This window comes from Apteryx mantelli, chromosome 4 (genome assembly GCF_036417845.1).
Source record: "Apteryx mantelli isolate bAptMan1 chromosome 4, bAptMan1.hap1, whole genome shotgun sequence".
Classification (NCBI taxonomy): Eukaryota; Metazoa; Chordata; class Aves; order Apterygiformes; family Apterygidae; genus Apteryx; species Apteryx mantelli.
The window spans coordinates 82,903,411-82,917,631 of NC_089981.1; the positions used below are offsets into that span (position 1 = coordinate 82,903,411).

The 14,221-nt window shown below is 41.3% G+C and overlaps 1 protein-coding gene across 6 annotated transcripts in view; it reads right to left on the minus strand.

Annotated features, from left to right (window-relative positions):
• Positions 1 to 14,221, minus strand: part of SYT16 (synaptotagmin 16) — a 112,424-nt gene that overhangs the window by 8,206 nt on the left and 89,997 nt on the right. For all 6 annotated transcript variants that reach the window (XM_067295089.1, XM_013940854.2, XM_013940858.2 and 3 more), the window contains 3 exons: positions 10,410 to 10,666; positions 6,014 to 6,457; positions 4,747 to 4,936 (listed from right to left, as the gene is read on the minus strand). In XM_067295089.1, coding sequence (XP_067151190.1) covers positions 4,747 to 4,936; positions 6,014 to 6,457; positions 10,410 to 10,666 — 891 coding nt within the window. The remainder of the gene's footprint in view (positions 1 to 4,746; positions 4,937 to 6,013; positions 6,458 to 10,409; positions 10,667 to 14,221) is intronic.

A 14,221-nucleotide genomic window follows, 5' to 3' on the forward strand; every position in this document is an offset into this window, starting at 1 on the left:
CTATGCTGGTTAAAAGTTATTTTTTTATTCAGCTTCCTGGTCTGAGTGCGGGCAATTACAGAAATTAACCTGTGCCTTAATTCTCCGGGTATGAAACAAGAATAATAAAACTTTCCTTCCCCCACAAACATGTTGACAAGATAAAATCCACTAATGACTTTCAAGCACTCTGATACCAGAAGAACGAATACCACATAAGTACCCCAATTTTTCTATATGAGCATCTTCTGTGCTTCTTGGCCTTGCTATCGGTGGCTCAGGTAGTTGTTTGTTTTCAGATAAGTCTTTACTTCAAGAATTTCTCCTGTTCCCAACAGCAATTCTGATAGCTTGTTCTCTCCCTCCTGTCTTTTCCAGCGTTAATGCTATTGTATTTGTTTAATGGGGTTAATATGCTGCTGGTATAATAATGATCATGTACGGATGTAATTATTATGTGCGATTAATTCTGCAACTGCTGAAAAGCTTGGAGGATTTTTCTTAGATGAGGGAATATCTTTACAATAGTCCTTCTCAAATTGCATTACACACAGACATAACCCCCAAAAGAAATGTGAAAGGGGAAAGAATGAAGACTGTGAATCAGAGGACAGAGCGCTGCACCCAGCAGAGCAGCAGATGAAGGTTAAACACCCTCAGGGCAGAGACCATCTCTCTGTTGTGTGTTTATACACTGACTAGCACAAATGATTCCTGGTCCATAACTACAGTCCCAAGGTACTACCAACATGCAAATAGTACGTAATTGGTTATAAATTTTTAAAGATATATCTGCCAGTGTTGTAGGCTTCTCTTGTTACCTTCTTTAAAGTAAACATCTTTTAAATGAACACACTGGCTTTTGTTCTTCTAAGAAGATACAATATCACACACCAGAATATGAACCCTTATGAAATCTGAACACAGGTTCATGATTTTTACAAGAACTGAAGAGAATTAAGTGCACAGAATGCAAGTCATTAGCACCAAAATAACTACGGTGTCCTCATTTAACAAAACTGTAGATGTTTTTCTGCATGAAGCTTTTTGGCATATACTGATAATTTACGGTCTGATGCTGCAGCCATACTTTTGAGTGCTCTTAAGTACTTTGAGTGATAATGGATCTATTTGTGTGATCAGGGATTGCAGACTCAGGCCTATAATGCAGCATTTTCCCCAGACAACTCCTGGACACCTGTCTTTGACCAAACTATCCTTAAATCCCACATACATGACCTGAAGAGAAGACACTGCCTGAAAGACTCAAGTCTCTGCAAACTGCCCGGTTGTTTCCTAACCCTCCTGTTAAACAAGTAATCATTGATAACCTTGATATTTCACTGACTCAGTTCAACACTCTGCATCCCATTTAAAAGCTGAAGTGAAGTATGTGTCCAGGGAAGACTGAGACACATGCACAATCCCCCCACCTCCAATCTTTCTTCTCCAGAAAAGCATGTGTTTAACCTCTGCGGTCTCTACCACATTAAATCACCAATGTCCAAGTCCGGCTCCTGCTTCTGCACACAATACAATCCCTGTGCAATGATGCAGGGGCTGAGGAGGGAGCCTGCACGGTGCAGGAGATGTTGAGCTCTCCTGCCCGGGACCCCATGGGGCAGGGAATGGGGCAAGGTAGGAACAACACCACGGGGCTGCAATAGGACCACAGAAAGGTACCCTGCAGGCTGTGTGTGAGTGTAGGGTGGGAAGGGGACAAATTCTGCCCATTGCTCTCCCTCAAGTGTCTGCCCAGTGCCACTTCACCAAAAATACTGCACTCTCCGGTCAATGGGGACAGAGCTGAATGGGCCCTGGACAAGGCAAAGAGTGTAAAGCAAAAATCCCAGTCTTCTGCCACCTGACTCCTCTCAGTCTTTCCATAAATGACTGCTCTGAGTAGCAGTTTGGGCTTGGCATTTAAGTGTCCCAAAGCACTATTATGCCTGAAATTCCCATGATACTTTTAAAGAAATAAATCATTCCCCTCAGAGCCTCAAACAACAGAACCTGAGGTAGGAAGTATTAGCGGAAACACAAGAGCTATTTTCTCGCCCTCCAGAAAGGGAGATAGCAGTTTTAGTTTTCACCTAGCGACAGACTCTTATTGAACATCTCATTCAGCCACCAGCATGTTTCAGACAGTAACAGCCGGACCTCACAGCACCCCTCCGCAGTGCCTGCAGGACTTACCAGCGAAATTGTCCCCCAGCATCTGAGACAAGTGCTGTTTGTTTGTTTTTTTTCTTCTTTTTAACTTCTTTCAGTTTCTGCTTCACTGGGTTTTCTTCTGCTCACTACACTACTGGGAATTTTACAGGTTCATAAGAATAATGTAGAAAGCAGGAAAAAACAAGGTGACTGAGTAAGAGAAGCAGGTTGTGACAGATTGAGAACTTCCCTGTAATAATTTATGAATTCCCGTGTTTCACCTAATAATTGGTCTAACACAGACATACTGGTTTAGCAGCACAGAAGTTGGTCTGGATACAGAAGGATAGGAAGGAATAACTCAAAATAGCCTTAGCAGTGGAGAACTGTTATGAAGCAATGTCAGGACTACTAGTTTGGGTGGCCGACACAGACTTTGTCTCGCCTACCGAACTGATTTAACTAGGTTTATCTGAAACCCCACAAACACAGAAAACAGAAAATTCAGGCAGGATTTAAAATGGAAACTCTCTCAAATGCCTCCTTTTCTCATATATTGTTTCTCCTCTCTTCTCATCAATAAACATACAAAATGCTCAGCAGGTTGAAAGATGCTTTCAACCAAGCTACTGCACCTCCTGTGCACCCATCAGCTATAAAAGTTGAATGAGACGTATAATCAAGGCAGCTAAACCTTCCCATGTTGAAAGCTAACCTGTGCGCACGAGGTTGATCTGCCAAACCCTATCGTCACCACAGGCCCAGGACAGATACAATTCTCCACGATTCACTGATGAAGACTTACAGGGTTGCTCATCTTACTGCAACACACAGAACTAAACAACATGCCCCCGGAAGGTCTTAAGAGACACTCATCAGGAGAACACCAATAAATTCCAGTAATTCGATCGTGACATTGAAGGCACTGTTTGCATCCTGGATGGGGCTAAGCAGGAGGTCAACTATTTGAGTTCTCTGCAATGAAGCCATTTCGTTTCTGGGGTAAGAGTGGCAACGCTACTGATGCTGGACCCAGTCAGTTACCAGAAGAGTTGTGCAGGGCCTGATTTAAGAATGAAAGAGCTGCATAATCTTGACCTTTAGGCAGAAGAAAGACAAAACTCCAAGACCACAGGTAGATATGTGAAAATACACCAGAAAAACTTCAGCAAATTACCTAGGATGTATATCCCGCCTATTTTCATTTAATTTCTGAGAATAAAACCTTAGAATATGTCTACTCTGCAGTATATATAAACATATTAAGCTTGCTTGTTAGAGCGTGCGGTAAGACCCTAGACTTGGCCTACCTTTACTTTAAATTGACCAATAAGGTCTCAGCTTGAAACCTTTTAACAGAATACATAAATGCAAGGAAGAACAAGTCTTTAAGTAACCCACATGGAGACCTAAGTTGCTATGGCTAATACCAGACTAGCTACGGCTACACTGACTTTGGTCCTGTCTTTGACTGTTATGCAGACTTGCCCTTAATTCTTGAGGGACTGGCTGACTACACAGATTATTTCTGTAGTACACTGAAGTAATTCAACATAAATTTAAGTTTTCATATCCATATACTGAAATATTGTTATATCTAGGCCAAAGAGCACAGCATCTGGCAAAAGCCATTATACCGCTTGGCAAGCTGTAGATATGAGGTCAAATCTAGCAAATGCAAGGAGCTGTCAAAGGCTGTTACCTCTGACAGACAGCAACAACATCACAAAAAATAAACACACCAACAGGCAAAAAAATGTTATTTCACATTTCCATGTGCTGCTGATTTCAGCCAGCAGGCAAAAAGACAAGACAACATGAATACAGAGCTGCCATTCCACCCTGAATGAGGCACCCCAGCAACAAAGCACTACGGGTGCATGACTCCATCTATACCCATGGTCATTAGGACCATCCATCCACCACCCTTCCCAAGGATTAACTGCAACTCAAACATTAAATGCACCTACTGCATGGCAATTCCTTTTTTCTTTTTTTTCTTTTTTTTTAATTCAACTTTTGGAGGAAGAGGACTCAACTACTAGGACCCAGGAGAACTACTTTCAAACCTTTTTTCTCCAAAAGTTCTTCCCGTGTGACTCTGGGGAACTCACAGCTGCAAGATCCCCAAAGGGCCCAAAGCACTAGGTCAATGCTCAGCAGGAGAGCAAGTGGGAATAAAGCAAGTATAGCCCAGGGAAACATTTATGGCACTAGGCAGGGCCTCTGCAGGTCACATGGTAACATACAAGCATTTGAAAAGTGTTTCTTTCTTCTTATGAATCTGCTGTGAATTTCTCTTGTGCTTTGGGTATACACCTATAAAAGGGAAGTGTACTAGCACTCTTCCCCCTCATCAGATGTTTTAGAGGTAAATGCAATAAAGAAGGCATTCAGATATTACTGTCCTGTTGGATGTCCTTGCATGATTTCCTCCATTTACACTGTAAGATTTACCAACACACATGTTTGAAATAATGCTTTTAATTTTCAACCAGATACTCTGCAAGGAAACCAAAATCAGAAATGTTGTTATTAGATGTCTCGAGGAAGAAAATAAAAAAAACAAATTTTGACTCAATGGTATTATTTAATAGCAGTGGAAGTACTTACCAGGTGGCCTATTAATTGCAAGGTTTCGGAAATGGCTGCCTTTGATCATCTCCACTGACAGCCGCCCTGTAGTGGCATTGTACGACAATCCCACGAGCAGCTCTGGCACCCCTCCATGCGACAGGGACTGTGTTGAAGAAGCGCTATCACTGTGAGAAATTGCTGACAGACTAAGCTGAGAGTCTCCACTCTGCAGGGAAAGAGCACTGAAAGTCTCATCAGGACATTCACTACCACCCTCCCTTTAATTTATATCTTGTAGCCTAGTTTAGTAAAGATCTCCCTTAAGAGATGACAATGACTAAAAATCATCTGCATGAATTATGATGGGGCACAAAAAAAATCGGAGCATCACTTTACAAAAACACATCTCTGAACTCTCTCTTTAAAGATGAGGAACTCTGCCTAATGTGTTATTACTAGTGTAAATCAAAGCCTCCGAGATAAGCATATATCCCAGTATGTTAAATGCAGAGTAAATCTCCTTGAAAATGATTTTTGGGTGGAATGCATTTAGCACAATTTTTTTTTCTCGGTCACACACTGTGTATTTTTTTTTTTTGCTTTCTTTTCTTGCTACCATGATGTTCTCTTCACCCCCTACTCACCCAGAGTATGATGTTTTATTCATTTTGCATGCAAAAACTCACACTGAGATTCTTATAGACAGTGAATAATCTCAGAGCTTGTCTACACAAATTGATTGGCATAGCCAGAGCTGGATGCAACTGTGATGTGGATGGAAGGCTATGAGGCAGCACAGTCACTTCCTCATCACATGATCAACCTCTCCACTTCAATCTTCCATGAAAAGTAACATCACTGAATATCTCTGGTAAGATGGAAACTGAGCCCTGAAGATACTCCACTGCACGAAGCAGAGATCCACAAGCTGGTGCCAAACAAGACAGCTCTTGAACTGGAAGTAGTACAGCTCCACCAACATAATGGTGCACAGGAACTACTGTCCTTGTCGAAATGAAGAACTAATTGAAGGTTCTGGGATCCAAGCTACTAATTCTGCCTGCCACAGCATGAGCTGTGTAGATTTACAAGCTTACTAGCTAAGCCACCATTAACAAGGCACAGCTTTGCGTAGGGTAGATACAATCTGTGCTTCCTCTTACTTCAGCTAACTTTTGTGATAGCAGGTGAGATACATGAGTTGCAGCCTAACAGCCCCAAATGAAACATTATCAGACACAGTTGGTCCCCGTTCACCAAGCACACAACTTTAAGGACTCCAAATTTCTTTCAGTAGACTTACACTCAGATTACTCCTTGGCTCCAAGACCAATGTCACCTTCACTTCCCCTTCCTGGCTGATGTTGCTCAGGTAGAACAACTGCTCTCCCATCATCTTCTCGCCAATCATCTTGTGCACCGCATAGAGGCGGAAACGGATAGCATGGCCGCTTAGCTCCTCTGGCTCCAGCTTACTAAAGGTAATTTTATCCTTGAACATGGGGATGGGTCCTCTCTGAACACTTGTCTTTCCCCTCTGTTTCTTGCTGGGCATCAGTACTGTGTGCACTTGCCAGGTGTTCACACCACTGCGGTCTTTGTCTGGGATATCCCTGGCCTCCAGGATAGTAACTACCAGCTTTTGACTTGAGGCCTTATAATCGAAGATGACATCTAAATCACCACATTTACAGATGGGCTCATGAGCGCTGTGACGAACCGGTATGCTGTTCATTTCATCATGTTCCTGTGAGGAGAAGGAAGAAATAAAACCTCCACTGGAGTTCAGCTGCCCTTTGTGATCCCAGCTCTGTTAAAAAAACATTGTTCTCACTTGTACTTGCAAGCGTAGGTAGCTGCTCTGCAAAACAAGGATTCCACTGTTTCTTGAAAGGCTAATGCTAGGTAATTGCCTGATTTTGTGTAATGTTTCCTATACAATCTACTAAGCAACAGCACTTGTTGAAATGTTTCTAACAAAAAGTTTCACCAACCTTTAAATGTTTTGCAGGAGATTGCTAATTTGGCAAAAATTCTACATAGGGAAAAACTGAAACAAAATTATCTTATTTTTTACTTAACTTCATTAATGTCAGTTTTGAGGGATTAATAAAAACTTTTTTCATCTTGTTACAAAAACTGACTTATGCTATTACTGGAATTTTTTCAAAACTGAACTATTTACATTATTGAAACCAAACTATTTAGTCAAACCTAGTAACTCTTTGGATATCTTGTTTCGTAGGGCACTGGAAAATTTCTGCACTATGTTCAGTTTGATGAGGGGCGGAAATCACAATGTCAGAATTTCTTGCAGAATGGAAATTCCATTTCTAAATGCTGCCCTACAATTCAATATTTTTCCCACAGTTAAAGCAATAATAATAGAGAAAAACAGTCTGATCAAATACATATTGATTCCTTTTTCCCTTTGTAAATCTCCCAAGAGAAGCATCTGTTCCTTCTGCTTAGTTTGGATACTAATAGATTCAGAATAAAAATTCAAAATATACAATCAAAACATATGCAAACCTATTCACACACAATCTTTTATCTACTTTTTAAAAAAAATCTTGATAAAACAAAATAAAAACCATGGATGCTCACCTTACCTTTTGATGAGTGGGCGTGTGCATTTCTGCTCAAAAGTGCTTTTTATCTCAGAGCAAGAATGTGCTTCATGTGATAAAGAGGTTGCTATAGTGATCAATGATTTGTATTTAAACATGAGTATACACTGTACTAGGGAAAGATTTTCGGTTAATAGCCAGAAGGTGAATTAAGGCCTGTCACTAGCAGTCTGAGTCACCCTCCTCCTCAAACATTTATCTTCTTTTGCATTTCAAGTAACACATCTTTTCAACATAGGAATCTTATTGTTCAGAGCATAGATGATGGGACATAATAAGGATTCTGATATAGTTCCCCTGAGAAGTATCTAGGGTGGTCTATGTCTCAAAGACGTTGGACAAGCCTTAAAATCTGTATCTACCTCCTGTTGATCTATTTTTCAATTGTTCATATTCATCTACCTTAAGTGCAAAGCTCCAGCTTTTCACATTTACATGAGTATTTATGGGATTTGTGCATGCGAATACAAAAGTCAGCGTGCACACATTATGCAGAACTTCTGTCGTACATCTTGCAGAAGTAATGTCAAAGAGAGAAGAATCACCTCTATCGGACAGCACACAAAATGACTTGGTTGCCCATAAAAATGTCTTTCTGTATGAACACCAGGCTTCAAAGACAAAAATGCAAGGCAGGCCAGGCTGCCTGGAGAGAGCGTGAAGTTATGCAAATGTAAGTGATGCTGTGTAGCTGTCAAGTTATTTTTGTCTGGTTGCTGAAATAATATTTAAGAAGGAAATGTAATGGGATTACACTTGATTCATGTTTCCCTCCACATGTTCATCCCTCCCCACTTTCATCTGTGCATTTGCTCTTGAGGAGATGGAATCAAGGCACGTTGGAGAATTGCTACTGAAGCATGGAGAAAACTGCTCACAGCATAACTTTGCTTTCATCTACACGCCTGAGCTGGAGAACGAGAACTCTTGTGCGTCATCATAAACCCACAGGTAAAAAATGGCCGAGAGGCATTTTCGTGTCCCAACGAAGCTGAGTGTCTCCTCTTCTAGCAGAGTGTAGAGCAGACTGAAGGCGCCAGGTCTTTGACGTGACAGCTAGAAAGGATCTGGATTTCAGGAAATCTCAAGTTGTACTACTATAGCTATGGACATATCCACTGCAGAGAAAACTGCACATACTGGAAAAAGGGAGCAAAAGAGAAATGCTGAACTCCATGGCAGTGACCTTTCCTTGGGCAGTCAGATGCCCTGGGTTGGCCCTTTCAGAGAGAACTGTGCTATCTGGGATTCACCGCTGCACAGGTTTGCAGCACACGACACTTACAGACGCTCAATCTTCTCTCTATTGAAATCATCGCCAGAATTCCCATTGTCTTTCCGAGCTCAGCTGGGGCTGTAAATGCTTTGTGAATGTACTAGCTATACAAACAAACTCGTATGCAAGCGAAGTGTGGGGTTTAGATACTTCCATTTGATTTTATTTCCTTCCCTCTTCCCAGCAGTGTTGTTGTTATGTCAAGCCAAATATACTGATTGATACTGTACGTCTAACCCAGTCATTCAGGACAGAGCCAATATCCATTTCACAAGGTAAAATGAGTCCATTTCTGCCAGAGAAACCTGAGAAAGCAGCTAATTATGGACTAGGCTTGAAATGGTACTTGCAGTTCCACTGCAGGGGCATAAAATTACCATTTTTGTCTCTAAAGAGAGGCCCTTTGAATGGAGCATAATAGCGCATGGACATTTCTGGCATGTCAGAACATTTAGTTCCCGCAATAAAAAGTCTTTCATTAATCCACACAATACCTTTGGATGAGAAGCTACTTGTAGTAGATAAACTGGGACTTGGGCATATCTGCCCCCTTACGCAATAACCATTGTTCGCATTTTTAAAATGCACATACCAGGAGCAAAATGAGGGACATATTCCAAAGACGTACAAGGGGAGGACACCTGAGATTTTGCAGCAGACGTGTACCATGGCAATGTCCATCGAATGCAGAGAAGGAGAAAGGAGCCTCAAGTAGGTCAACAAATAGCGTGTCAGAGGCACACAGCAAAGAGGGGTGAGGACTGCCACCGCACAGCGTTTCAATGTGTTATGGAGTATCTTTTGGGATTGGTTTGTACAGCAAGCCAAAATGCTGCTCAAAACACCCCTTAGGGCTGGCGCATACACACTAAGGAGTTGCTTTCCATCTCTTTACTCAGCTCAGGGCAACATGCTCTGAGGAAAGGAGCATTTCCATCAAAGCCTTGTTGCTCAGAGAATGGAGGTATTCATTTCTACAGCAGATGAGCGGTCTCTTGTGACTCAGGAAGATGCGACCTTTGTGCTGTTCTTTTAATATATCTGATGCAGGCTGGTATTTTTTTCAGAAATTAAATCTTGTGGTAAAATAATAATGAAATTGAACATATCACACAGAAAGAATATGACGGAAAAGGGGGATGCTAAGTCATCAGATGCTTACGGTATCTTAAAATCTGTAATGGTTTCCTGAGGCTTTGAAACGAAAGCACAGCACTAACTAATGGAGGGCAGAGGTGCTTCAACCTCAGACCCCATCTATCTTTAAAAAATGCCTCATGTCAAAGGAGACCAGAGTGATGGCCACTTGGCTAAGTCATAGACACCCCCGCCAGTTGCCTCCAGCTTTCCAGATGCTTCTCGGTGTCTGAGCCATAGAAACCACCTGGAAAACGAGGCACGGATCTGACCCAGTGATCCCACACCACCTCCCTAGACACACAGTGTGCACATGCAGCCCTGTTGCCACTGCAGCGCATCCCAGGACGTTTGTTGTTAATTGACAGCGAATGCTGTCAGGCATTCAGATCAAAGACTGCCGTCAGAAATCAGAGGATAAAACAGCTTCTCTGAATGAGTCTCAGTAATAAGAGGTAAAACATAAGGAAAAGAGGAAACAGAGGTGTGTGCACTCATGCACACAGAAGTACCATTATCTTGCGCTGCGCAGATCATTTTTTCACTTCATTTCTCCCCTAACATTTTGAGCATCAGTGTTGCCTTCCCCCTTACTCTTCCCCCAAAATCCTTCAAGAACAGAGCTACTGTGTGCAATAAAGAACAATTCACTGTACCTCAGGACTCCAAGCTGATGAGCTGTCAGTAGCATCATTTCCTTCAAATCCTTGGTTGGTAAATGCCGTCTCGGTTTCCAAGCGTGCTTCCGCAGCTTGCTGGCTAACGTTATCAGCAATGCTGGACTCCATCCTAAGCCCTCTATGCTGCCTAGAACCCCTATGCTCAGTCGCTGTTCTTGAATCAGCAGATGTATGGTCATCTTCGCGATATGACAGGTTGTCTTGGTAACTCAGTTGGCTTAGTCCATCCAGATCTAATAATTTGCAGCAAGAAAATAATTTCAGAAGGATTAGAAGTAATTCTTTCTCTCCTCCCTCCCCAAATGTGTCTTTTTCTCTTCCTTTTCTTCTTTTTACCCTCATATACAGCATATGGCTGGCAGAGAGTTTCTACTTATGAGCGCTCCAGCACTGGACTTGTGAAATAACACATCTTGTATTAACCAACATTTGAATGGAGTGGACTTGGCTGTTCCTCACTCTCCACATCCTGAACAGTGAAACTGGCTGCCTTTGCTTGAAAAAGTTACCCACCAAATGCAATTATCAAAGGAGTGTTTGGGATGTTCAAAGTGCCTTGGAGCTACTTTGTGGTCCCAAATCAATCACTTCCATGAAAGCACAGATCAGAAAAATTAATGAAAAGCATAGCATATATAAGCCTGATGTCTTCCTTTTATCCAGGAGGAGGAGGAAAGGACAGGAGTATTCTGCAAACACTTTAGGAATAAAACGAGAGACCTCCTGACATCTAATGATTTTGATGACAGGTGTTGCTTTAGGTACAGAAAGAACCAGATTCTGCCTCCAGCACTTTCAAGCAAGCAAGGAGCGGTTACAGTGAAATAAAACAAGTTGTGCTTCCAGACAGCTGGCGAAAGTAATGAAATCAGAATGGTTTCCTTCATTTGGGGGTTGAAAAGTTTGCTCTCAAGAAGGACATTATTATAAAACAATCAATTCTTAAAGTTTGGCTTCCAGTTCAAAATTAAAAAAAATAAAAAGCTGGGTTTAATAGAAAACAATTAGTTTGTTAAGCAAACACGCTGTTTCTGATTCATATCTGCTCAATAAAAATAATGCAAGGGGAAAGGGGGTTATACTTGGGCACCATTTCACAAAGGTAGGCAGAAGTCTCTGCCTCTCTCCCTGGCTGCTTTTTTTTTTTAAAAAAAAAAAAAAAACAACAACAACAAAAAAAACAAAAACAGTTCAGTGATTAGGAGAACCACCAGCAGTCTGTCTCCTTCCTCCTCCCAAGAAGGGTCTCACCTCCCAGTAAAATGCCTCAAGCACAGGCACGTCAACATAAAAATCTGAGACACCTCATAGCATTGTAATTCTGGCACTCTTCTGAGACATGGGAGATGGTCCTTCAAGAAAAGAGGGATCCGAACTCAGATCTCTCAAATTCTAGGTGAGTGCTCTTCTCAGTTCTAAAATGCAAAAAAACACCTCTTCTCCTCTTCTGCCTCCCACTTGGTAGACCTAGCTCTGAAACTAAGAGCCCTCATTCCCCCCCTCTGCCCTGAGCTGAAACTCTTGAGTGAGGGTAGAAAGTCATTTGATTTTTGCTGTTGCTCCCTATTGAGCAACTCTACAGAGTCAGAAAACAGAAACAAGTAAACATAAGAATGCAAGCAAGAAATAAAATAACAGAATATCCACATATACAAATTTACTGAGACTGAATGGGTACAGGCTCTCCTTAAGGCATTTAATTAGCAAGGCAATGTCTAATACACATTTTAAACAGTGGGTCATCCATCAAAGCACACACCACACAGCAGGCTTTCAGAATAAAAAGCTACTGTAGTAAGAAATTATCCTCACACAATTGTCTTGTGGTTTTGACTCCTGCTGGGATAATATCTAGATCAATAAGAGAGGAATTTTCAAAAACTACATTAAAGCCATAAAGGGCTATTCATAACGGGAAAACTCCAGAAATATATTAACAGAGCAAGCCATTTCCCTAAGACTGAAACACAAAATGAATGTGTTAGGAAAGCAAATATGATATATAGGGAAAGGAAAGGAAAAGGTGATTCACCAAAACCATTTAGTGAAACAGTCTGGCTTTTTCTTTAAATTTAAGGTAGTTTGGTAAGTGATAATCACTTAAAAATGCACATATAAGAGGATCATTGCAGGTAATGGCCCAACTATAAAGACAAGGACAACTATACCTCTCCAATTATATCCATTCTAACACTACATTCACAAAAAACAGTCAAAACAGAAGTGTTTCATGTAAGGGAAAAGGTCATAGCAGTAAAAAGCCTATAATTTACCTGAGAGAACTTTAAGGAAGAAAATGTCAACTGTCTTATGAATAACTGATGTGAATAAACAGCACAGTATCAGGCATATGTTGAAACAGCATTATCTAAATATCTGAACTGTAATTAGCCAAGAGCCCCCACAGAGCAATAGCAGCCAATTCTAGACTTAAGGACAGAGAGCATCGCAGACTAAAAGAGTGTTTTTTCAATCCTGCCCCTCAAATTTTTTTTGTTAAGTCCCATGCGTATACAAGCCAGGAAGCAGGCAATGGGAATACTGGGGAATGTAAATCATCAATAAATCAGGAAAGCCTGTTTTCAAGATTGAAGAATTGCTATGAAGAAACTAGGAATTCTGTAAGATGAAAGGATGAACCCCACCTGCAACATCAGGGAACAGAATTCTTGCAGGTACTGGGCTATGGAAGCATTTCTCCAAAGATACGGGGAAAGTTTCAGCACATCAAATATTGAAAATTAGGCTGGAAAATACTGTGAAGACCCCTCTCACATTGGCAGGTAAATGGCCTGGTTAACCCAAAGTATCTTGCTTCCTCTTTTTCAGTGGTAAACAATCTCTGACTTCTTTAAAGCATTACTATGTGCTAAAGAAACAAATACTGAGAGGCCTCATCAATTCTTACGAGGCATCACCCAAGTTCAAAGATGAAGCCTGGTAGATCTAGCTACATTAACACCGCACAGTCCACTGAGTAGCAAGAAACACTCAGATGAAGAGTTTAATGTGTGCCTGTTCCCTGCACTGACCAGGGGGATGTTTGCTCTGAGGACTGCAGCGAATCACCGTGCTTTTGCAAGAAAAAGAATGTCTTGTCTTTGTGATTTTCCAAAATGAAAGAAATCTGATCCTGGCTTCCAGGCTGTACATAAACATGCTGAAAGTTAAGAGCTTGTTTAAATACCGTCCAGAGGAGGAAAGGATTTCAGTATGGATGTGGGTACTTCTTGACTTGAAATCCTACTAGCTTCTAGCAGTGATTTTCAAGCCCCTCTTCCTCAAAGCCAGGAACAGCAGTAGAGACATGGGTTAGTGGAACTGAGGGATGTTAGCCCTCATATAGCGGTAATTCTCTTTCCTTGCCCATGCTACAGCTCCAGTTTCAAATCACTCCTCAGTACCCTGGCACCAGGTGCTCATTGACACATAATCAAACAAGTCAACCACAGGGAAGTTGAGCAGTGTTCCTGATCCTGGTTATTTTGAGATTAGCCAACAAAAAGTGCTAAAAAACTTCCCAGAAGAGCCTTTTAGGAGCAGAATCATTATCTAATTACAATAAATCTAAACAAAAATGGCTTGTAAATTTTAGGGGTTAAAGAGAAAAAGGATCTTAAATTTTAAGTGACATTATGCAATCAGGCCAAGATTGTTTAATTTACCACATGCTGTGTAATAGCATGAGAAGACTCCATGTTTCCAGAACTAAAATAGGCTCTTTATTAACAGGGTGATTTGCAGATAGGCTGTGGGTAGCTGGCATCCTAGCCATACAGCTCCCTGGA